Source organism: Heterodontus francisci, chromosome 23 (genome assembly GCF_036365525.1).
Source record: "Heterodontus francisci isolate sHetFra1 chromosome 23, sHetFra1.hap1, whole genome shotgun sequence".
Classification (NCBI taxonomy): Eukaryota; Metazoa; Chordata; class Chondrichthyes; order Heterodontiformes; family Heterodontidae; genus Heterodontus; species Heterodontus francisci.
Genome location: NC_090393.1, coordinates 61160147 through 61185487, shown reverse-complemented (window position 1 = coordinate 61185487; position 25341 = coordinate 61160147). Strand labels below are relative to the sequence as shown.

Here is a 25341-nt window from a genome sequence, read left to right as displayed (position 1 = left end):
TTCAGAAGTGGTGTCAGTTAAAAGACAAATATTTACACTAGCAGTGCACTCAAGTTGGAGATTTCACTCACCAATTGGTGACTTGACTCTGAAGAACTCTGATGGGGATGGCTGCTGGAACGTTGGTATTGGGGAAGAACGGCCTCGCTGATTTAGTAAAACCGATGCATGATGATTCTGACTGCCAAGCAAGTCACCTAGAATATCTGGTGATGGAGGCCCCATTACATGGGGTGGTAGAATCTCCTGTACAAAAACACAAAGTTTGATCCAAGCAAATACACGATGTGGAACCTTTTAACCAGGCCAAGAATGGGCCACAGACCACTTCCAAGAAGAAAATTAAAAACTTTCAGATCACCAAGTGGAAGATCAGCAGCTAATCTGGAAGAGGTCACATTCTGAAATTCCATGCTTCCTTTCTAGCCCAATGGTCAAGAAATGTAAATTCAAAAGGCTGTTTGGACTAGTCAACGGTGCTTGATTTTACTGCTAAATCCTGTTGTTTTAACTCAGCATTCTGAATGAGACAGTAAAATCCCAAGGATTTGGGTGAAAAATGAGGAGATGCCTCAAACACCCCAAAATTACTTGCAAGTGGAGTGTAATTGCTGCCTCAAAAGGAATCCCTAATCTGGAATACTGTTGCTCAATTTCATTTGCAACTCTACACAACACAGCCAATTTCTAAAATGAAGTCTTCAAAATAATCTCCATATGATATCACCCCTACCCATTGTTATAGATCAAAAACAAAAAAAAAAAAAATCAAAGCACGACTATAGCCACAGCTCATTGCAAGCCATATAGGTTGCATTTTAATACTAGACAGTGGATCTATTTACACAGTTTTTAAGAAGTGTTTGAAATACTCAAGTCTTGGATTGAACAATTTGCAATAATTATTATTGGCCACATTGAGATTTTGCTCATTCACAGCAACTTGGGTAGAACACGCAAGAGAAACATTCAACTGCAAACTTTACCTCGGCTTAGCATACTGCCCCACCAACTTGGCAACCTGGGTTTCAGTTGTGCCAAGAAAGTTGGAATGAAAGTCCACTAGCTGCAAAGGTCACATGCTACAACTGAGTCTCAACTACGTCCCTGACAGACAAAAATCCACAGCAAAGACTCACCTAATATAATGTATGACAACCAAAAGCCATAAACTAACAGCAAGGGCGGCACAGTGGTTAGCACCGCAGCCTCACAGCTCCAGCGACCCGGGTTCAATTCTGGGTACTGCCGGTGTGGAGTTTGCAAGTTCTCCCTGTGTCTGCGTGGGTTTCCTCCGGGTGCTCCGGTTTCCTCCCACATGCCAAAGACTAGCAGGTTGATAGGTTAATTGGCCATTATAAATTGCCCCTAGTATAGGTAGGTGGTAGGGAAATATAGGGACAGGTGGGGATGTGGTAGGAATATGGAATCAGTGTAGGATTAGTATAAATGGGTGGTTGATGGTCGGCACAGACTCGGTGGGCCGAAGGGCCTGTTTCAGTGCTGTATCTCTAAACTAAAGTACAGAGGCACAGTGAGTATGTGAAGAACACTGCAGAATATCAAGCAAAAGCCACATGGTCCATCTGTACTGTGAAACAAGGACGCTGGAAATCTCAAATTCAAGAGAACTCCAACCCCGAGTTATGAATTGGAGCATTACAATTCTCATGCCAAATATTGGATATAAATGGCATTGCAAACATTGAGTTTCTCCCATGCAGGTCATGTCTTTGTGGAAGAGCGTTACAAAGCAGCAACAAATCAAGGACTGAATATAAAACATTACACCATCAGGTACAAACTTTTCTCATGAAGTTGCATTATTCTGTATGCATACTACTAAAAAAAAAGCCTCAATGCACTTCAGAAGGCATGTGCAAGCAGCTACAGAATGTATACTAAAAGGGAGGGGCACTAAAGGCTGTGTCAAAAAGGTGGGTTTTAGAACAGGAGAATCTTAAAGAACAGATGAAGGTGGAAAAGCAGGTAGTTTTGACAGACAATTCTAGAATGTGGGCCTAGGTGGCTGAAGGCATAGCTGCCTGTGAGGGAAACATGACAGCATGGATGGAAAAAAAAAAAAAGTTAAAATTAGGCAGTGGGGAAGCCATGAGCCAAATTCAAATCAACAAGTGGAGATGCAATGGCTGAGCAGCACTTGGTGAGGGCATTGAACTGCAGAATTTGGATGAGCTTCAGTTTAGACAAAAGCACAGATAGCTACCTGAGCTGAGGCAATGGCAGAGGTGGGCAATGACATGGAGATAGGTAACCTTTGACAGAGGTCATAAGCTCAGGGTCAAAGACAACACCAAAATTGAAAAGGCCAAAGGAGAAACAGAACAGGTGGAAGTAATGGCTTCATTTTAGGAAGTTGAGAGGAGATTTGATGCTGTTCAAAATCATGAGGGGTCCAGACGGCAGATAGGAAGAAACTACTCCCTTTGGCAGAGGGTCAAGAACCAGACAACAATGACTTAAGGTGATTGGCAAAAGAACCAAAAGCAACAAGAGGAATAAAAAAAAAAACAGTGAGTGGTTAGGATCTGGAATGCACTGTCTGGAAGAGCATAGCAGAGGCAGATTCAACCAGGGATTTCAAAAAAGGTAAAATTGGATAAACCCCTGTAGATGAAACTGCAGTGTTACAGGGAAAGGTGGAGGAGCAGGACGAGCTTAAATTGCTCTTGGAGTCAGCAGACTAAATGAGCTGAAAGGCCTCCTTCTGTGCTGTAACCATTCTATAATAGTATTTAGTCTTCCCAATGCTCAACCAGAAGAGTGTGGATCAAAGGTCAGACAAGCAGATAGCACACAGGCAGTGGAAGGGTTCACAGGTCAAGCTGACTCAAGGTCTGCAGATAAGACCATTAATAGCCAGCTTGCAACTGAGGAACAGAAGACTCCCAAGGTGATAGCAGGTCAAAAAAAAAAGGAGTGGAAAAGGAGATGTGAGACCAAGTGCTATGGCTATTACTGGTTTGAGCAAGAGCAATCTTGCCAAGCGAGTGTTGCAGGGAGCTGCTTTGGGTGACCAAGTCAAAAGAATGCTAAGACAGCAAGAATAATGCACCATTGACAGGGAACATTATTAACTATGCAAACCCGACTGGCGAGATAGTTGGGGAAGGAAGAATACTGCAGATACCGGAACTCTTAAATGTGAACAGAAAGTGCCAGAAAGACTCAGCAGGTCTAACAGCATCTGCTTAGAGCAACAGTTATCGTTTCAGGTCTGACCCTTCACCAGAACTGACGAAAGTCAGAAATGCAACAGTCTTTGGGCAAGAAAGAAAAGGTGGGGGGGGGAGAAAAGAGGGAAACAGCAGGAGGAAGGTCTGTGATAGGATGGGGAGGGGGAAAGAAAAGAAAAAAATTAAATGACCGATGCCATGGAACAGAATGCAAATAATAGTGAAAGACAGAGCACGAGTCCAGATAGTGCTAATGGCAGAATGATGAACAGCTCTGTACAAAAACATGAAGTTTAAGACTAGCACACAGTTAAAAATACAAAGTATACAACAAAATAATGGGGCTAATGGACTGAAACGATTGAACTCAAGCGTCCAGAAGGCTGGAGTGCCTAATTGGAAGATGAGGTGGTTACTCAAGGTTGCATTGTTCACTGGAACATTACAGTCGGCAGAGAACAAAAATGTGGGCATGAGAACAAGGTCAATTAAATTGGCAGTTATGTTCCCATATCTTCTGCTTAGGCACTCTGCAGCCTTCTGGACTCAATATGGAGTTCAATAGTTTCAGACCATGAGCTCCATTTTTTTTTTTGTTTCTCTTATGAGAAAGTCTTACTTGTTTTTCATGGTTTTGCTTTTGTACACGGCAGTTCATCATTCTGCCATTAGCACACTGAGGACTCACGCTTTGTCTTTCACTACAACTATTTAGCACTCCATTTGCATTCTACTGCATGACATCTGTCATTTAACCTCTCCCCCTCGCGATCACAGAACGTCCTCTTCTCCTGGTGTCCCCCACCACCCGCCCCCTTTACTTGCTCAACGACTATTACATTTCGAACTTTAGCCGGTTCTGGCAACAGGTCACAGACCTGAAACGTTAACGGTTTCTCTCTACGCAGATGTTGCCAGACCTGCTGAGTATTGCCTGCACTCTGTTTGCATTTCAGGGAAGGAAGGAGTCAGGTATAACCTGAGCAGGAACCAAACATGGTCAAGGACCAAAGGAAAAGGCATCAGTTTTCATGGACAAGAGGATGAAAGTGTGATTGCACTCTAGAAATGAAAACCATTTACACCGGCAGCTAGAAAAAAAAAAGTGAGGCAAGCAGTTTAGTGGGAATGAGGTAGATCTTATGCACCTGACCACTTCAGAAGGCATGGGGAAGATGAGCCAATAGTTTAGGACCAAAGTAAGGGCAGAAACAGAGGCTGCTAACCAGATCTACTTGATCTTGGTGTAAAGAAATCCATAAGTTGCTTGTTAGTTGTGTATAGAGGGGTTTATAGAAGCGGTTAGTCATGGAATAAAGGAACACAAGGATGATGCCGGAGTAGTGGGTGGTTTTGGCAAGAAATGGGAGGCCCAGTAAAACAATGTCGTTTAGGTAGATTAAATGACAAATGGCTAAACCTGGATGAGGAGCGAAAGTTTTTTTTTCCTTTTCCCAGTAAAGAGAGGGGGGGGGGGGGGGGAAAAATAGGGTCGCTGACCCGAAACGTTAACTCTGCTTCTCTTTCCACAGATGCTGCCAGACCTGCTGAGTGATTCCAGCATTTCTTGTTTTTGTTTCAGATTTCCAGCATCCGCAGTATTTTGCTATTATATTGTTGTAATAGGCAATTGGAAGTTGCTTGCAATATATTTGCAATAAGTGGGGGAGGGACAGGAAGAAAGCTCAAGAGAGAAGAACTACAAAGGCAAGAGAGAGTTCCCCTCTAGCTTGGAAGTTAGGAGGTGGCAATGGATACAAGGAAATAGTTGGTCAGTTATCAAGACAATGGAAGACAGCATGATTGAAGGGGTGGGCAGAATAGGCACAAATTTATCTAGTGTTTAGGGTCCAAGGGAGCGTTATGAACTTGGATAGAAAGCAATTTGAGACAAATTGGAAAGTGACATGAATGAATCACTGCATCACCATCATGCAGCAGTTTCGAAAAAAGATCTTTTAGGAGTTTTAACATCCACAGTATTTAGCTCTTATTGTCAGACAGGACGTGCCCAGAGTCAGGCAAGGTGGAGATTAGGGTTATAATGCTACTGAAGCAGGAAAGCCTAGCCAGAGAGTGGATGTAAAAGGCTTCAATAAAGAGCCAAGTTTCAAAAGGTAAACAGAACCATCCACAAGGTTGCAGATAACAAGAAGGATTTGCTCACAGAAGGACTGACGTTCTGCAGGGAATTGCTATGAGGGAACACAATTGTTTAGGTGGGAAAGAGGTGGAGATGGGCTTGTAACAAGTGTGACGAATAGGTTACTTCCTTTCAAAGTAGGAAAGGATGTCCCGATGGGGCCTTTTGGAGAATGCAGAGTTAGACAGTTAACTGTAGAAAAAGGGATGGATCCAAAAAACAGTGAGGGAAAGACTGCAGCAGAGGTGTTGCAGGAGGTTGTACAATGCAAGAGGGAGAAGCAGAAGTTGATCATTGATCCCAGCAAAGGTAGGAAAATAAAGAGCCCCATCTTAGTGCACACCAGTGAATACCGCAGACTTGCAGAGTTGGAGAATGAAATCAGATAATAGTCAAGTACCAAGAATGGGAAGTGGAAAATTAACATGGAATATGAGTGCTGCTGAGGAATAGCTGTAAGACAGGAGCAGAAACTCACTAGACCATAAAGTAGTTTGAAAGATGAGCTGAGTGGAGCAGAATGGGCAGCCTCAGAAGCATGCTGACAGCAGCTGAGTGGGAATTCACAGCTGAAGAAAATGAGCCCACAAAAAGCAGTCCAAGCAGAAGGTGGGGAAGGGGCAAGAAAGACTACAGCCTCATTGGAAAGCAGCCAGAGTTAAGCTCACAGCAAGGCCCAGGAGCCAGTGAAGGAGAGAGAGATTTGGCCTGGAACCCAGAAAAGCAGCATACTGTAGCAAGAAACCAAGAGTGTGACAAGGAATGACTATTACTGGGGAAAAGGAGGTGCTGCTTTTTATACCTTTCAGTCTCCAGTCAGTGGAGAGTTTAAAAAGCATTAATTAGGTGACAAGGTCAATGATTGGTTGAGGAGTAAGATTTTACCCTCTAAATGGGGACAGTAGTTTAAAGCAGCACTGGGGGTATACAAGTATTGCATTAAATTTATAGCTCAACGACTTATATTACAGCTAACATTAGAGTGATATTTAATTAGGTTTCAAGTATAGAACCAACACAAAAATAGCACAGCAGGTAATGCATTACAATTGTAGCATGTGGGAGCTGGTGGACACCAGTGTGATCAACAGCAACCACATCTGTAGCAAGTGCCTGCAGTTCAAGAAACTTTGGCTCAGAGTTCATGAACTGGAGTCTGAACTTCAGAGACTGCAATGTGTCAGGGAGGAATAAAGGTACCAGGACACATTGTTCCAGAAGGCAGTCGCACCCCTGAGCCTAGACACTCTTCATTTGGTCCATGGTCAAGGACAGCAAGGTGTGACAGCAAGTGAGGCAGATATGGGGACCCATAAGGTAGCAATGGAGAAACTGGCTGATCATGCAGTTGTCCAACAGGTCCAAGGCTCTTGGAGCTTATGTGGGCAAAAGCAGGGACTACAGGGTGGATGGGCAAACTGACCATAGCACTGTGGTGCAGGGGGCTATTCAAGGAGTGCAGCGAGTCAAGATAGAAATTCAGCTGTTGTAGGGGGAATAGATACTGCTCCATGAAGCCAAGAGCTTGAGTCTTGAAGGCTGTGTTGCCTGCCTGGTGCTAAGGTTAAAGGACATCACAGGGCTGAGAGTGAGGGGGCAGGGGAAGATCCAGTTGTGGTGCACATAGGTAGCAATGACAGCTAGGATTACTTTTTTTTTTATATAAAAGGTTCCGAGGGAGTAGGAGCAGCTCAGGACTAAATTAGAAAGCAAAACAAAAAAGATAATCTCAATTATTACCTGAACCACAAGAAAATTGGCACAGGGTGAAGATCAGAGTGTTGAATGTTTGGCTCAGAGACTGGTGTGGGAGAAGTGGATTTTGATTCATGAGTCACGGACACTAACTCACCAGGACACTGGTCCCAGTGGGTTCATAATTTAAGGCTGCAGAAAGGACTTTAAAACTGAAGAGTGATTGGGGTAGAGAGGGTTCAAGTGAGGAGAGAGATTTAGAAAGTTATGGAAGGACAAGGCAATAGCACAGAGTACCAATACACAATGATAACCAGAGTGACAGGAAGGGACAGGACATGCAAACATAAGTGCACCAGATATGGTTAGTTGGGGAATTGGGGTTGGGGGGGGGGGGGGGGGTTGGTGGTGAAAGAGAAGGGTCTGGGCAAAGGGAAATTTAGAAAATCCAAATAAAAAGATACAGTTTGAGGCAATAGAAAGTAGTTTTTTCAAAAATTTGTTAACTGGGATGTGGGTGTCACTAGTCAGCATTTATTGCCCATCCCCAATTGCCCGTGAGAAGGTCATGGTGAGCTGCCTTCTTGAATCACTGTAGTCGATGGGAGGTAGTTACACCCACAGTGCTGTTAGGAAGGGAGTTCCAGAATTTTGACCCAGCAACAGTGAAGGAACAGCAATACAGTTCCAAGGCAGGATGGAGAGAGACTTCCAGGGGAACTTGCAAGTGGTGGTGTTCCCACACATCTGCTGCCCTTCGAGAGTTTGGAAGGTGCTGTCTGATTAACCTTAGTGCATTGCATCTTGTAGATGTTACACACTGCTGCCACTGCAGGTCAGTGGAGGGAATGAATGTTTGTAGATGGGGTGCCAATCAAGCAGGCTGCTTTGTTCTGGATGGTGTCGAGCTTCTTGAGTGTTGTTGGAGCTGCACCCATCCAGGCAAGTGGAGTGTATTCCATCACACTCCTGACTTGTGCCTTGTAGATGGAGGACAGGCTTTGGGGAGTCAGGAGGTGAGAGTTACTCACCCCAGGATTGCTAGCCTCTGCCTTGCTCTTGTAAGAAAAAGTACTTAAATGGCTGGTTCAGTTTCTGGTTAATGGTAACATTCAGGATGTCGATGGTGGAAGATTGAGCCATCATAAAGCTGTTGAATGTGATAGCTAAATTCTCTTGGAGATGGTCACTGCCTGGCACTTGTGCAGCATGAATATTACTTACCACTTATCAGCCCAAGCCTGGACATTGTCCCAGTCTCACTGCAGATGGACATGGACTGCTTCAGTATCTGAGGAGTCAGGTATGGTGCAAACATCCCAACTTCAGACCTTATGATTGAAGGAAGGTCATCAATTAAGCAGCTGATTGGGCCTTGGACACTACCCTGAGGAACTCCAGCAGTGACGTCCTGGAGCAGAGATGCTTGACCTCCAACAACCATCTTCCTTTGCACTAGTTAAGATTTCAACCAGTGCAGAGTTTTCCCAGATTCCCATTGACTTCAGTTTTGCTGGGGCTCCTCGATGCCATACTTCGTCAAACGCTTCCTTGATGTCAAGGGCAGTCACTCAACTCAAGTTCAGCTCTTTTGTCCATGTTTGAACCAAGGCTGTAATGAGGTAAGGAGCGGAGTGCATTGATGTGGCTAGTCAAGCTGAGTGGGACAAGGGACAGAGTTTAAATGGCAATAGCGCATCAGAGTAAGGTGCACGCAGAAATAGCAGTTAAAAAAAAACTGAAGTTACTTGATCCAAATGCATATAGCAACCACAATAACGATAGATTAACTAGTGGCACAGGAGATAGATGCTTCAGATCTAAAGATCACCATTACAGAGACATGGTTACAAGTTGACTAAGTTTGGGAAAATAAATACTCCAGGATACATATCTCAGAATGGAAAAAGAGAAGTAACCCTGACAATCAAGTAGGACATATGGACATTAGCGAGAACAGATCTTGGCTGAGAAAATTAAATTGGCAAAGGTGGTCGGGAAGATGAGCTTGTAGAATGCTTGTGTGAGTGTGTTTCCAGGAGCAATACGTTGTGAAACCAAATGGGGATAAAGTGATTTTAAATCTTGCTTTGTGTAATGAGGCAGGGTTATAATTAGTCATGTCGTAGTAAAAGATGCACTGGCTAATATCAATACAACTGAATTCCACATAAAAATTTCAAAATGACATACTCCAATCACAAGCAAGAACTCAAGGTCAACTACAAAGTTGAGGGGAGGGCTGGCTAAAAGGCTGATTTTTAGTCTCAATCAAAAACGGTAGCAGAAAATAAACTGTGGGTAACATTTAAAGAAACAACTCAAAGTTAGACAAAAAATACATTCCATTAACAAAAACTCAGCAAGAAAAAAAATCACTGGCTTACTAAGGAGGTTAAAGATAGTATTAAGAGGCTCAGAAAGTCAAAGAACAGTGGTAAATCAGAATTTGGGCGTGTTTGAGACCAGAGGGCCACCAAAGGGTTGATAAAAACCAGAAAATCCAAAGAAAACAAGCCAGTGACAGAAAATCAGATTGCAAAAACTTATAGGTATATCAAAATGGAGTGTAGCTGAAGTAAATGTTGGTCCCTTAGAAGCAGAGACAGGAGAAATCATGGGGATTGAGGAAATGGTAGAGGCATTGAATATTGTGTCTGTCTTCAAAGACAAATTCCATACCAGAAATATATAGAGGGGGTAACCTAGGGGCTGCAAGAAACTGAGGAAAATTAAGGATAATGAGAAACAGTGAAATTCAAGGGACTAAAATTTGACAAACACACAGAACCTGAGGGTCTACATCCTAGAGTAGGAAGAGAGTGATAGCTGTAAACAGTGGATACACAGTTGTGATTTTCCAAAATAAAGCTAGATACTGGATAGGTCCCAGCAGATTGGAAGTTTTTAAATATGATGGAGAAAAAAAAAACAGAACCACAGGCCAGTTATCAGGAAGTGCCGGAATCTATTAAGGAAGTCTTTATGCACTTAGAAAAATCACACTATGACCAGACATGGTTTTATGAAAGGGAAATGGTGTTTGACAAATTTATTAGACTTTGTTGAGGATGTCATTTGTAGGGTACATAAAGGGGAACTAAGTAGATGTAGTATACTTGGATTTCCAAAAGGCATTAGATAAAAAAAAAAAAGGTGCCATGCAAAATAAGGTTAATACACAAGAAAGTAAACTGAGTCTATACACGCTGCAGTTAACACTGAGGTGCAATCTCATTGAAACACTGAAGATTCTGAAGGGGCATGACTGGTTAGGTATGGATATTGTTCCCCTGGCTGGGGAATCTAGAACAAGAGGACAGTTTCAGGATTATGGGGCTGAACATTTAAGACGGAGATGAGAAATATCTTCACTCAAAAGGGTTGTGGATCTTTGAAATTCTCTATCCCAGCGAGTTGTGGATATGCCATCATTTAAGTGTGAAAGACAGATTTTGGGTGTCTCAGGTAATCAAGGAATATGGAGAGCAGGCTTCAATTCCACTTTCCTGCCTAAAATCAATGATTATATTTGAATGATGGAGCAGGCTCGACAGACCGTATGGTCTACTGCTCCTATTTCTTAGGTTATGTTCTATGGACTACAGTCAGACACAATCATTGTAGACCTCAACAAGTTACTTCAATAAAGTTAGTTCAAATTTGTGTTAGTTCAAAATAGTGTTTAGAGCAGAGTTACACAAGCCAAAAACAGACTAACATCACTGAAGTCCCAATGGTAAGAGTCCAGGAAAATCAGAAAGTGAGCGGAGTCCAAGCTGAAAGCGGTGCAGTTGTCGAACAGCCCCGCCTGCAATTCGCCTGTCAAATTTTTCAGCTATACGTTTACCATGTTAGAACAAATGTTGCAACTAATTGCAGCCAGTTTCAATTTGACCTCCAATACAACAGGTGTGAATAAACCAGTGCCCGATATATAGTTACTCAAGTCTTAAAGATTTAAAAACTGCTTCCAGAAATGAACCTTGATAAGTTGGGGGAATATAAAAGTGAGACTGTTGGTGAGAATAATTTCTTTGAACATAAAAACCGTCAGCACTAAACATAATTCCAGAAAGATCACCCATCGGCATTAGGGCAAAAGCTTCACAGCTGCTCACTATTGCAAAAGCAACTGGCTTGCAACAACCCTGACATGTCAAAAAAAAATCTTCTGAATTATCTAATCAAATCTCTTGATCGATAAAAATCACAGACCTTTAAAAAAAGCGTTCACAGGAAGCCATTAAATGGTTTCCATTTAATTTTGCTTTCTGCTCAGTGGGTTGAGCTTGTATTTCCTGTTGGAATAATTTGATATCATTTGCATAACCAAGGCATTTAAAAAAAAAAAGACATTTAGAAAACATTAACACTAGACATAATGGCTGTTCAAAATAGAGCATGGCGAAAAGCAACAAAAATTACACTGGATAACAAGTAAATCATGTGCTATATTAGGATGCCAGGTTAACGAGTCAGACCTATATTTAAGAGTGATGGCCCAGCCCCATGTTGAGGCTAAATATTCACAACTCTCAAACTATTAGGTCCTGCTCAAATTTGTAATGATATATTGCCTATTATGCCCATCACTTCATATGAAATACTCAAGCCACTATAAAAATCAAGTCGAAGAGTCAGACTTGAATCTATTGTCAACCTTCTACTTACAGGGGGCTTTGGTTGTGAAGGCAGAGTCCCACTTGCCTTCATACTGTTAACCAGTTTATTGAAAGCAGTCATGTCCATGTCTCTCTGTTGTACTGGTTTGGGGCCTGATGATGCAGTCAAAGTCTGTTCCAGATGTTCCACCATAAATGGGGTGGCAAGCTTCCTTTCTGGTTCCACTTTGAGACCTTTCAGCCCTGCTTCCACTTCCTCAACAGACAACACCACTCCAGTCTGTGCTGTGAAGCAGATAAAGACAATATATACACATTTAGAGAATCTGGTGACTATTGTAGCAATTTAAACAATTGTTGGTTAGAAAGTGGGCACCGCAGTTCATGCTACAATGGGAACATGCAATTGTCTTCAGTTGGCACAAACATAAAAATGTACACTTAAGTATGCATTTTACATCTTGTATAGTACAACCTCTAGCATACACATAACTAAATTTCAGGCCATGCTCAATTTCTTGGATACAAGGAGTTTTTGACTGAGTCACAACCAACTTTGGGTTGACATTTGCTTGGTTACTCCAATAACTACTGGAAGCTTGGAATTTTCTTCATGTTTCCAAAATAAAAGACACCTCCACCCGCCATAAAAAGGGCTTAAAAAAAATCTAGTGCATTTGCATGATTAGTGAAGCTGCCTGGCAAGTAGGTAAAATGTGTTGCCAAAATTTCAATATAACTCAGTACCAAAAGATATTTCTTGATACCATCTTTAAGCAAGCAAATATAAGTAACCAGCTCAAAATATAATGAACCAGCTAAACGTGGAATCATTTTTGAAGGTGTGGTTGGCAACTCATTCAAAACTGTTGAGGAGCCACAGGGTCAGTTTGAAAGACTATTTATGCAACTTCAAACATTAATCTGGTCACAGCTGAGAAAGTACAAAAAATAGACACGTACAACTCTCCTTAAGTTTCTCCTTGTTGGCAGTGAGACTGGACAGCAGTGGTTTCACATCCACATTTGCTTTTCGCAGTATCTCTAGAATATCAACCTTTTTATTAACTTCCTTATTATCTTCTCTGGATTGAATGGGAGCAAAGTAGTTACCGAGCTGTGAAACAGGTGTTGGGATCCTCTGCTCCAGACCTGTCCAAAGCAAGAATAATGCTTAGGGTTCTTCACAAACTAATGTAAAAGGTTTACCTGTTCAGGCTAATTGAGAATGCTAACACAAAGCACATTCAACATAGTGTACATATTCAAACAAGCTCTTGCGTTCCAAGATAAAGTCAGACAGCTATCACAGGAAGAGAGGATGCTTGATAATTAGTCATTAGCACAGTCCTAGTTTTGGTCAGAATGCTACAAATGGGTGGGGAGAATGGGGCACTTCTTGCTTCTGAAAGAAGTCACCTTTGGAAGCCAATGCTAGCATCTCAGGAGGCAGTAGCAAGCAATAATTTACTTAAGAAAATAATGATACTTTTTCCCCTGGCTGCAGCTAACAGACAAGCAAAGCAGCATTTCTGCTCCTGACTTGTACTGCTCTTCTCCAGTCAATTCAACTGGAAGCCAAGAGCAGTCATTTGCTCCTTTGCCAAGAAATGCAGTGCACAATGTACTAGTGATTTTTGCAGCATACATTTAGTTAATATTGGATCCTATTAAACAAGGAGCCAGACTTCAGAAACTACTTAATTGGATGTCAAGCACTTGGTACATGAATTATTTTCTTAAACTGTGGAACTATGATTATAAAGTAGGTCTGAAATATTCTGGGCCAGTCAGTTTTCTGGAATTCACTTAAACAAATGTGGTTATATTGTGCCTTTCATTACTTCAGGTTGAGGTGTAATTGACTGTGGGACTGGATTGTACGAGAGTATGCTTCTGGCCGGCAGCATGTCAGAATCTATGAGGAAAGGCATCACCACCCATATCTACAAGGGGGAGAGGGAGGAAAACCAAAAATTGGCAGTCCATCTCAATGCTTAAATGTAGACTAGAAAATTATGTCCCAAGTCATTGCCATTCGGGTCCAGTCTGCTCTGTAGTTGGTGATTCACCCTGATCAGACCTGCACTGTACCCAGCAGCAAAATCTCTGGATATCAGAGTAGCACGACGCGATGATGGCGTATGTGCAGGACGGGGCGGGTGGACACCTGCCTCATCAGCTTCGGCCAAGAGAAAGCTTGACAGAATATTGCACACATACATAATGGATGTGCTCTCCAGTTCTGAAGAAAGGTCATTGACCTGAAATGTTAACTCTGCTTTTCTCTCCACAGATGCTGCCAGATCTGCTGAGTATTTCCAGCATTTCATGTTTTTAATCTCCCAAAATGGGGTTTGGGGAGGGAATCCACAACTGGATCCAACTGCTCTATACAATCAGTAACACAATCTCAATTCATGGGTGGGAATCACTTTACTGATCAAATCTGGAGTCACAGGGCTGTCCTCTCGCTCGTTTCGTTTGTTTGCTGTATCAAACCCTTTGCACAGTCCATTAGGAACAATGCAGGCATCAGGAGGTGACAATCCCAGGAAGCAGAGGCACTTGCGTTAAACCTCCCTGTACATGGACAAAGTTACCATCTTCTGCTCAGATCTGTCCGTTTGTAGGCTGTTGAGCATTTGCAACCAAAATCGAGCAGACCTTGGGAGCCAAAGCAAATCACTGCAAGAGCAAGGCCCATATTTTTTGGGAACTGAGCTGACTGATCTTTCGTTGCTTCAGTCAAGTCAGACTACCTTACAAAAGGTGGAGATAAGGTACAGAGGGGCCATGGCATGCGTCAAAACTGGAAAGAGCATGTAGCCATGGTGAAACAGAAACTGGCCATGTGGGAGCAGCATTCTCTCTCCATTACAAATAAGAACCTGTTAATCATGTGAGGCGCTCATGCTCCTGTACATGGCACAGGTCTGGCCCATCACCCACTCCTGTGGGAGTGGTCAACCAAGCCATCTTCCGCCTTATTTGGAGAGCAAAAATGAACAGTGTTCACGAGGACACCATGTTCAAACCTCCATATAAAAAAAAAGAGGTAAAAACATACACATCACCCTCATCCTGATGCCACCTTGGTATTCTGCATACTGGGATTCTAAGCACAGCTTGACACAGCAGCACAAAGTGTCACTACATGCTGAAGTTCCATCTGTCCCTGGTGTTGCCACGATAGGTCTAGCCACATGGCTGTGGAATGCTCCAGTTGGACCATGCCATACCACCTATCTTTAGTGGAAAAACTTGTGCAGAAAGACACCTTTGACCACAAGTCCATCAGGCAGTGGTCTGCATGGAATGTCCTCAAGGCCCCAAGGTAACAGGAGATGGGGATGGTCGGATGGTCCCCAAGCAGACTGCCAAAATCATTTGGCAGAATGCCCCAGCCAGAACTTTCAAAACAAGCACCAAGGCGTAGCTTGGCTGGTGAGGAGGGCCCTCCCTGTTAAATCCTTCCTGCATGCCCCAAATCTCACTGCCTCTGCATGCTGCCCTTGAGGTAGATATAGTGGGGAATAGACAGTCGTCCACCTCCTTCTGGAATGTGCCTTTGCAAAGCAGGTGCGGAAAGAGATGGTGGTTTTTGTTGAAGTTCATCATGAGCAGCTCCAACACAGGACTCTGTGCTCCATGGGTCATTCCCAGGAACACAGTCCTCCAGCAGCAGTTGGTAGTTATCAACTTGGCGAAAGACACACTTTGGGTCTGCCTGCAACTTGCTGGTCTTCCAGTGCAAAGATTTGTCCACTACTGAGTGTTGCAGACTGACACATTCCAAGGTCCAGGACTACGTGTTGAAGGATGCACTAAAGCCTGGGGCCACTACCGCAAAGGCTCAATGCAGAAAGGCCACAGTGCAAGGTCCTCCAGTAGTAGTATGCTGAGGGGCTGGAACCAGTGTAACCAGCATGCACCAAACTTTCTGTATAAAGCAAATGTACATTGCATATAAAATGCAACAGCAAGAATTAGGAGGCACTTTCTGTATCAAAGGAATCTGACTGATTGTACTTTACAAAAACAATTCAAATTGTACATTTTGGAATTTATTGTTTTTAAATTATAAATTTGAAAAAATTACTTCAGTATGCCACAAAATTAAAAGGCTGCGAAATCCTTCAAGTCAGTCATATAGACAAATGACAGCCAACTTGAAAATGAAGTCCTAAAATGAGTCAACGACCAGATAACCTGCTTGCGGCTGTCAAGGAATGTTGACTCAGTGGATGGACTCCATGCTCCTCCTCAAATAGTGGCATTTGATCTTTTATGTCCACAAATACATGCCTTATCCAAAAAATTATCTTGGTCGATGCAGCACTCCATTACTGCACTGCATTTAATCAGCCTCAATAATGCGCTCAAGTCCTGGATTCTGGCTTGAACCAAAAGCTTCTGCCTGAAATTCAACTTAAGAGTCAGGGTCAGAGTGATACAGCACAGAAACAGGCCCTTCGGCCCATCGTGTCTGTGCTGGCCATCAAGCGCCTATCTATTCTAATCCCATTTTCCAGCAGTTGGCCTGCAGCCTTGTATGCTATGGTGTTTCAAGTGCTCATTGAAATACTTGTTAAATGTTGTGAGGGTTCCTGCCTCTACCACCCCTTCAGACAGTGTGTTCCAGATTCCAACCACCCTCTGGGTGAAAACGTTTTTCCTCAAATCCCCTCCAAGCCTCCTGCACCTTACTTGAAATCTACGCCCCCTGGTTATTGGCCCCTCTGCTAAGGGGAAAAAGTTGCTTCCTATCTACCCTATCAATGCCCCTCAATATTGTATACAAAACTTGCAAATGGGAACCCATTTAATACCAGAGGAGAACGGTCCATGTAGACCAAAGAATTTGCTTGCATGGCAAGATGAATGTTCATCTTTGGTGAGCACCATCGTGTCAGCTATTGGTGTTCACCAAGACAGGGTGGTCCAACTGTTGGGGTGAAAATGTGGTTGGCACTTAAACTGGTAGGTGCAGAGCAATCAGGAGTTCGTCATGTCGGTTGCAACAGAATGAGCCCCCTTAAATTCCATTAGTAACTTTAAGCCTGGACTTCAGAATTTTATTCCTGTTACTTGAGTGAAAGCTGAAAGCATTTGCAATAGGGCAAAAATTATGCAGTAAAAGGCAGAAAGAGCTGGAAATAGTTAAAGTCTTGCAGCATCTGTGCAGATAGAAAGTTAATATTTCAGGTCTGTGGCCTTCCATTGGAATTGGGGAGATTTAGAAACCTGATATTGGCTTTAAGCAAGTGGGGGGTGGTGGGAGAAGAAAGGGAAGGTTTGAGATAGGGTGGAGGGCAGGAGGACAGGAGAGATTAAGTTACAAGGTGCAAGGCCAAAGCAAGTGATAATGGGACAAGAAACAAGAAAACGTGTCCAGAGGTGTGAATGGCAAGATCCTGAATAGCTGCCATCCAAAAAAAAAGAGAAAACCCAAAACAAAATGGGGGCAGAGGTTACAAACTAAAATGGTGGAACTCAGTGCTGAGTCCAGAAGGCTGTGTAATGCCCAAAAGATGAGGTGCAGTTCCTGAAGCTTGCACAGAGTTTCATCAGAATGCTGCAGCAGGCCAAGGACAGTGTCAGGGAGGAAGGTAGAGCATTAATTTTATAGGTGACCAGAAGCTTGGTCATGCTTGTGGACTGCAAGGGAGTGTTCCATAAAATGGTCACCCAGTCAGTAATATGGTCACTTTTATATTCAAGACACCAATCATGGACAGTGAATACATTAAAAATTGAAACAAAAAGAAACTTGCATCTGGAATGAAGTTTGGGGCCTTGGACAGTGGGAAGGAGGCAGTAAAGTAGAGGTGTTCAACCTCTTCTGATAGCATGGAAAAGTCCTACAGAAGAGAGGGAGGCTGTCTGATAAGTGGAGCAGGGTATGGTGGAGGAAGAGGTCCCTTTAGAATGCTGAAAGGAGGGAAGATGTGTTCTTTGAATCTTTGGAAATAGGATTAGGCCATTTGACACATTGAGCCTGCTCCTCCATGCAACTAGATGATAGCTGATCTACCTCTACACCATTTTCCCCCACTATCTCAATGTCATTAGCATTCAGAAATCAACCGATTTCATCCTGAATACACTCAGCTTCCACAGATTTACCACCCTGTGTGAAGAAATTCCTCCTCATCTCAGTCTTAAATGGCCTGCCCCTTATTCTGTGTCCTTGTTCTAGACTCACCAGCTAGAGAAAACATTGTTTAGATTAGAGATACAGCACTGTAACAGGCCCTTCGGCCCACCGAGTCTGTGCCGACCATCAACCACCCATTTATACTAATCCTACACTAATTACATATTCCTACCACATCCCCACCTGTCCCTACATTTCCCTACCACCTACCTATACTAGGGGCAATTTATAATGGCCAATTAACGTATCAACCAGCAAGTCTTTGGCATGTGGGAGGAAACCAGAGCACCCGGAGAACTTGCAAACTCCACACAGGCAGTACCCAGAATTGAACCCGGGTCGCTGGAGCGGTGAGGCTGCGGTGCTAACCACTGCGCCGCCCTAATATCCACATCGTATCCACATCTATCCTGTCACACTCCGCAAGAAGTTCCAATCAGATGACCTCTCATTATTGGAAACCCTAGAGAATACAGGCACAGATTCTGCAATCCTTCCTCATAAAAATAACCCCGCCATCCCAGGGATTAGTCCGGTGAACCCCTGTTGCACTCCCCTCTACAGCAAGTATATAATTCCTTAGGCAAGACCAAAACTGTACACAAAACTCTAGGTGAAGTGTCAAGGCTTTATACAATTGCAGTAATACATCTTCACTCCCAATCTCAAACCCCCCTGCAAATTAAGGCCAACATACCACTAGCCTTCTAACTGATTGCTGTACCTGCATACTAGCTTTTAAGTGACTCATGAACAAGGACACCCAGGTCCCTTTGGACAACACTTGCCAATCTATCAATCATTTAAGAAATACTTTGCCTCGGTTTTTCCAAAGTGGATCACTTCACACTTAATCATATTATATTCCATGTTCTTGCCCAGTCTTATCCAAATCCCCTTGAAGCCTCCTTGCACCCTCCTCACACAAACTATATTCCAACTTAGTTTTGCCATCCTAAAATTTGGAAATATTGCAATTGGTGCCCATACCCAAAATCAGTTATACAGATTGCAAACAGCTGTGTCCCATGCAGTACCCCACTAGTAACAGTTTGCCATCGTGAGAATGACCCATTTATATTTAGTCGTGGCAAATAATTTGTTGAATATGGAGACTTTTCCCCCATGGGATATGGGCATCACTGGCAAGGCCAGCATTTATTGCCCATCCTTAATTACCCTTGCCAACTAAATGTCTTGCTGGACCATTGCAGAGGGCAAATAGTCAAACAAATTGCTGTGGGTCTGGAGTCACCAGTAGGCCAGACCAGGTAAGGATTTCCTTCCCTACAAAAAAGGACATTCATGAACACAATGAGTTATGACGAATCAATGCCATTACTGAGATTAGCTTTTAATTCTAGGATTTACTTCAATTACTTGATAGTATTTAAAGCCCACCATGGCAAATGGTGGAATTTGAACTAATGGCCCTGGGACACTGGCCTAGATCTGTGGTGAACTAGTTGTGACAATACCATTGTCTCCCTATGGTGACGTCAAGAGGAACCCCATCATGGCTTGGGGAGGGAGGGGATGGATGAGTGCAGGTGTGAAATACAACAGAGTCATGGGCCCCGTCAACCATGGGGGTGGAGGGAGAAAATCCTTGTTTGAGGAAAAGACGTACCTAAGTGCTACTATGGATGGTTAAATCTTCCGAACAGATGTGATGGAGGCAGAGAAACTGGGAGAATTGAATTGAGTCATACAGCAAGTCGGGTCTCAGGAAGTGTAGTCTAATTAGCTACAAGAGTCAACGGGTTTAAATGAAAATTGGTTGATCGCTTATACTCAAATGGAAACAGAAGTAGTCAAGGAAGGGAACAAAGATAGAACGTGAAGTTGAGAGAAGGATGGAAATTGGAAGCAAAGTTGATGAAATTTTCCAGTTCAGGGTAGGAGCAGGAAATGGCACCAACAGTCAATGTACCAGAAAAATAGGCGAGGCAGGAAACCAGAGTAGGACTGGAACAAAAAACATTCCATGCATCCCACAAAAATGATAAGCATAACTTGGACCCATGTGGGTACCCATATCACTTTCATTTGCAAGCGTGTCCAGGTGCAGCTCAACACAAGCTTGAGAAAAGCACCTCCTTTGACTGGGGACAGCCTTCTAGGCTCAACCTCTGCCTCCATTTTGTTGAAAGTTTCTTTGCTGGCTAGTTTTTCTCAGTTCCTTCATTTTACTTTCAGACAGCAGCCATTCACACCTCTGCCACTCACCTTTTGTTTCTTCGTTCCATTACCACTCCCTTTGGCCTTGCACTAGCAACTCAGTTAATCCTTCAACCTACCAGAGACCTTCCCTTTTATTGTTCCCACCCACCCCCAGTCACTTGGTCAAAATTCATTACATTGCTAACTTTTTCCAGTTCTGATGAGAGGTCACAGACCTGAAACATTAACTCACTCTTGACAGATGCTGTCTGACCTGCTGAGCATTTCCAACATTTTCTGTTTCTATTTCAGATTTCTGGCATCTGCAGTTATTTTGCTTGTAGAACAATTATTTGTCCTTTGAGAAACAATGGAGTTAGACCCCTGTAACTCCCTTCTTCCAGACAGCTAAGAACTATGGTCACTGATGGCTGACTCCCTTGACACTTCAGCTGAAAAACAAAAGTTCACTGCTTCATGCAACATGCTAGTGGGCTGAATATTTGAAAAATTAAAGAGTAAGTTAAGTCCAGTCTTTTCCAATGTACAGTATTACTTAATGTACATCATAGAAACCAGCCATTTGGCCCAGTCCTTCTGTGCTCCAAGTATCTAGGGTTCTAATTTGATATTTATGCTTCTCACAACCCTCTTGCTCTAACTAGATAGGAATAGAAGGTTATGCCTTTCTCCTTCATGTGCTTATCTGGTTTCCTTTTAAATACATCTATTCTATTTGGCTCAACTATTTATGGGATCAAGTTCCACACTCAACACTCCCTGGGTGAACACGTTTCTGAAGTCCCAACTAGATTTTATGACTCATTACTGGAGGCTCTAAACTGCAGTCTCACCAAAAGTGAAAATATCTCTACATCTGAGACTTGATGTGCAACTACCAAAAAAAGTATTGGTAAACCGCCAAACTTCAAAAAGTACAGGAAGTTGACTAAAGTTCAGGGATGGAGAGTGAACTCCATTAGACAAGTCCAAGTCAACTGCAGCATCTAAAACATGGTGTGAAGTGGCATTTAACTGCTTTGTTCTAATTTTCTAATATTTCTTCAATTCTAAAAGCAGAATTGACCAATTTCCCCTACAATGCAATCAAATCCAGATTAAAACATAACGGAACAGAAAGTGCTGGAAATACTCAGGTCAGGCAGCATCTGTGGAGAGAGAAGCAGAGTTAATGTTTCAGGTCTGTGACCTTTCATTAGAACTGCTGAGTATTTCCAGCACTATTTCAGACTTCCAGCATCTGCAGTTTTTTGCTTTTAAAACTTTGCTTGTTGAGTGTTTAGGTGCCAACACATTCCCTGCACATCAAAATGTGAGAAATTTAAAATGAGTTGGAAGAGAAAAGCAAGAGCCATGAGGAAAGAAATTGCCCATTTCAGTGCTGATTCCAGGAACTACAGTCAAACAGATGTAGTGGAATAAGTCAGATAGCAGGTTAAAAGGTTTTTTTAAATCAAAAAAAGGGGGCAGTGGTGAAGGGCAATTTTTTTCCTCCACTAATTTAAGTGACTCACGAATGAACTGCCTCATCCGTAAATCTACTTGTCCTTTGAAATTAGTTGCACATGGAGCTGTTCAAGACTTAGAGGAAAAGATTGAGAAACCTCAGCTTCTAAAACATTCATGTAAAGTAATAAAAATTTTGAACTTTTATAATGTTATGGTTCACTATGGAGGAGCTGAAATTTGGGTTTGGTAAGGATTAGCATAATGAACTGCAGATTAAGTTTTGATTGATCTCTACTGAATAGGGGATACTTCTGGAACCTCAAGATTATTGTAGAAAATTTTGAAAATTGAAAAAACCAAGCCAAGACCAATAGTGTAGGACACAGGATAAGAAAAAAAACTTTCATGAGATTAAGTGAGGAATCAGGAAATCAATATTCTAATCTGTAATTGCATGTGTCAAATTGTATGTTGCTTAAACCAGTCGAGGAATTCAATGCACAACAGAAGGTTCCAGTTCTTAACAGTTAAAGCACCAGCTGAACTTGCACCATAGTGGCAACAAAACAAACTGTATGGCATCTTTACATTAAATGGGGACGAAAACAAAATCCAAGTCCCAATTGAAGACAACCAATTTAACGACCAAGAAAAAAAAAGTTTCACATAATGAGATCTCCTTTGATCTGGAGCTGCATCACATTGGAGTCAAAGACAAAGGGTCATGGAGCACAGCTTTTCCACTCAAATGCATTTTGAGCACTATGGTGGATTATTCCAACAAAAGACACATTCCCAACACTACATGGGATTAAAAATGCAATTCAGTATAAAATTACCATTTTTCTACTTTGTTAATATTTCTGCAAACCTGCTTTAAGCTTGCAAATTTGATGAGCTTGTGTGTAGCATGGGTGGATTTGAAAAACAAATTAGAACACTTTAAAAAAAAAAACTAGACAGGAATTTAAAGTAGTACTTATACTGCAATTGGTTAAAAGACATGCAAGTTATGGTCAAGTTGGATAACAAATAGGACAAGAGTCAGCCATTAAGCCCTTCAAGCCTGCTCCATTCATTGTCATGGCTGATCTACTTTCAACATCACCATCCGACTGTATCCAAAAATCTAATCCAGCCTCTTATACTGGGCATCCACAGCCCCATGTCAGAATTCCAAACATTTACATAAGAAATCGCATTCCGGTTCAAATGGATGACCCCATATTCTGACACTTGGACTGCTAGTTCTAGATTCCCCAACCAGAAAACAGCCTGACAGCATGTTAAGAAATTAAGGTGTTAAAGAGATTATTCATTCTTTTAAATTCTAGGGAATATACGCTGAACCCACTCAAACCTCCAGTCATTAGATAATACCCTCATCCTAGCTAGATGTTAAGTGAAACTAGTTGCACTCCAAGGTTAATATTGCCTTCGTAGTTAAGGCAACCGAAACTGTACACAGTACTTAAGCTACCGCCTCACCAAGCTCCCTTACAATTCTAGTACGCACACTCCAATCAATTTCTAATAAAGTTCAACATACTATTTGCCTTCCTAATTACTTGCTGTGCCTGCATGTAAACATTGAGATTCATGTACAAGGACATCCAAGTCCCTCTTCATAGAAACATTTCCTAATCATTCAAAAAATTTTCAAGCTGATTTTTCCCCCCACATCTCCACAAAATATTCTATGCCATATTCTTGCCACTCCCTTAAGTGGTCTATCCTTTTGCAGCCTTTTTTGCATTCTTCCCAGCTTACTTTCCCACTTAACTTTGTACTGTCAGCAAACCTGGGTACGTTAGTTACTTCCTTCCTTCAATTGTCATTGACATATAAACTTGTGAATAGTGAGGCCCAAGCTCTGATCCTTGCAGTACCCCACTGGTTACAGCCTGCCAAAATGACTAGTTTAATCCGGTTGTCTGTTCAATCCATGCCATTACTCCCAACCCCACAATCCCCAATCGTGTAATAACATGTGGCATCTTATTGAATACTTGCTGAAAAATTTATTCCACATGCACTGGCTTCCTGCCTCTACCCTTCTCGTTATAAATTCAAACCAAGATTCGTCAAACAATTTGTTACTCAAATCCATGTTCATGCCATCCAATCACATGATTTTCTTACTTACCCATTACCACAAAAATTTTAGCTATTCCCCGACTATTGATGTCAAGCTGCTTGGCTTATAATTCCCTGTTCTCTCCCTCCTTTCTTTAATAGTGGCATTACAACTACAAGCTTCCAATCCATGAAGGTATTGGAAAACCTACCAAAAAAGCCATGTATTTTTGCCAAGACTCCAAGAAACTGATTGTGAACATTCACAAGTGTCTTACCAGCAAGTCTTTCAAGTTCTTCATGCGGAGTAGATCGCAAGCTACTGGATCGACTGACTGGTCTACTCAAGTTAGTTGAGAACCACTGGCTGAACCGACTAGATGACACCGATCCTTCGCCCAGCACCTCTTCTATCATCTATTTAAAACACAAAATATCAATGCCATACTCAAGCCAAATTTAATGAGCAAACTACATAGAAGAGTTTTGAACTTACATCATACAGCGACTTGCTGCTAAATTTTGGAAGATGCGTTTGAACTCCAATTCCCAACACGACAGATGGGGCTGCTGACTGCATCTCCACATCGCTGGCTGGCTGCTCAAATTAGTGCAACAGACATCACCCCCTCCCAAAAAAATCATAACACCATTTAAATTTAGTTATACATCTATTCATAATTAGTGATGGGCATAACAAAGACATTCAATAGTTATTGGCATCCTTAAATTTTACCAATTTGGCATTCAAGGGTATTACACCAAATCATAGAGTCTCAATATTCAGAGTTAATATTTCAAAGTCAGAGTTGGAGTGGTCCTGCTAGCCCTGTATCAAATGGTACTGTATATAATAGTGTCTATGGCACCATTTCAACACGAGTTGAAAATGTATTGAGGTTGAATCTTCTAGAGACACAAGGTGGATATTTTCAGAAAATCATATTAGAAACATCCAGATCATGATTCGCATATCCTTTAAGTATGTTTGGCCAAATTCTTTTGAAGATTCACAGGTTGATCAAGTATCTCTTCTGGTTGAGTTTTGCAATGCAATAAAGCTGTTAAACCAATTTCTAAAATCGATACTACCTTGGAGGCTCAACTGATGCAAACACGTTGAAACCATTGGACAGTTAGTTAAAAGGATCACAATATTTAACTTTCTATTGATTAGAGTTAAAAATTTTCCTCCAACTTACACATGTAACATTCATAGCATTTGTTAGGTACACACAAGTTGGAATGAAAAGCATCAGATTACTGCTTTTCAACAGAAAGCACTCATACATTAAGTGCACTGCAGAGTGGTCAAAGCTCACTAGGGCAAACTGGAACTGAACTCATATCTTATCCATGGCAAAGTCCAGAAAGATCTCAAAAGCTGCTGGGTTGTTTTAAAATTCACTCTAGTTTAGTAATGTTCAAGAAAGAATCAGTTCCTACCTACTCTGGTCTATTATAAAGTGTAACCCCACACCACATGGTTGGGTTTAAAAGCCCAAGAAAATTAATGAAGGGATTTATTTTTGTAGCAATTTCCACAATACCAGCAACAAGTTTTTTGCGTTAGATGATGTTCATACATACAAAAATCAAAAATTGTCAGAAATGAAAGTAATGTTTGTACAAGCCTCACAATAAATTAAGCTGATTTTAACACCAAGATAAACTTGAGCCACTGGATAATTCAATGCATAATCTTTAAAGCAATGCAAAACCTCTCCTCCACTACCAGCATGTTCTATGCTAACCCACAGCAAACGCAATGAATTCATGCATTTTACCAAAGCAGGTTCAGTACCTCCACCC

At 42.1% G+C, this 25341-nt stretch overlaps 1 protein-coding gene across 3 annotated transcripts in view; it reads right to left on the bottom strand.

Annotated features, from left to right (window-relative positions):
• eif4enif1 (eukaryotic translation initiation factor 4E nuclear import factor 1) overlaps window positions 1-25341 on the bottom strand; it is a 79629-nt gene that overhangs the window by 17064 nt on the left and 37224 nt on the right. The window contains exons 8-11 of one of the 3 annotated variants that reach the window (XM_068055393.1): window positions 23808-23946; window positions 12624-12812; window positions 11710-11945; window positions 72-246 (exon numbers count right to left, since the gene is read on the bottom strand). In XM_068055393.1, the coding sequence (XP_067911494.1) occupies window positions 72-246; window positions 11710-11945; window positions 12624-12812; window positions 23808-23946 (739 nt within the window). The remainder of the gene's footprint in view (window positions 1-71; window positions 247-11709; window positions 11946-12623; window positions 12813-23807; window positions 23947-25341) is intronic. The other 2 variants (XM_068055394.1, XM_068055396.1) reach the window with 2 other exon arrangements.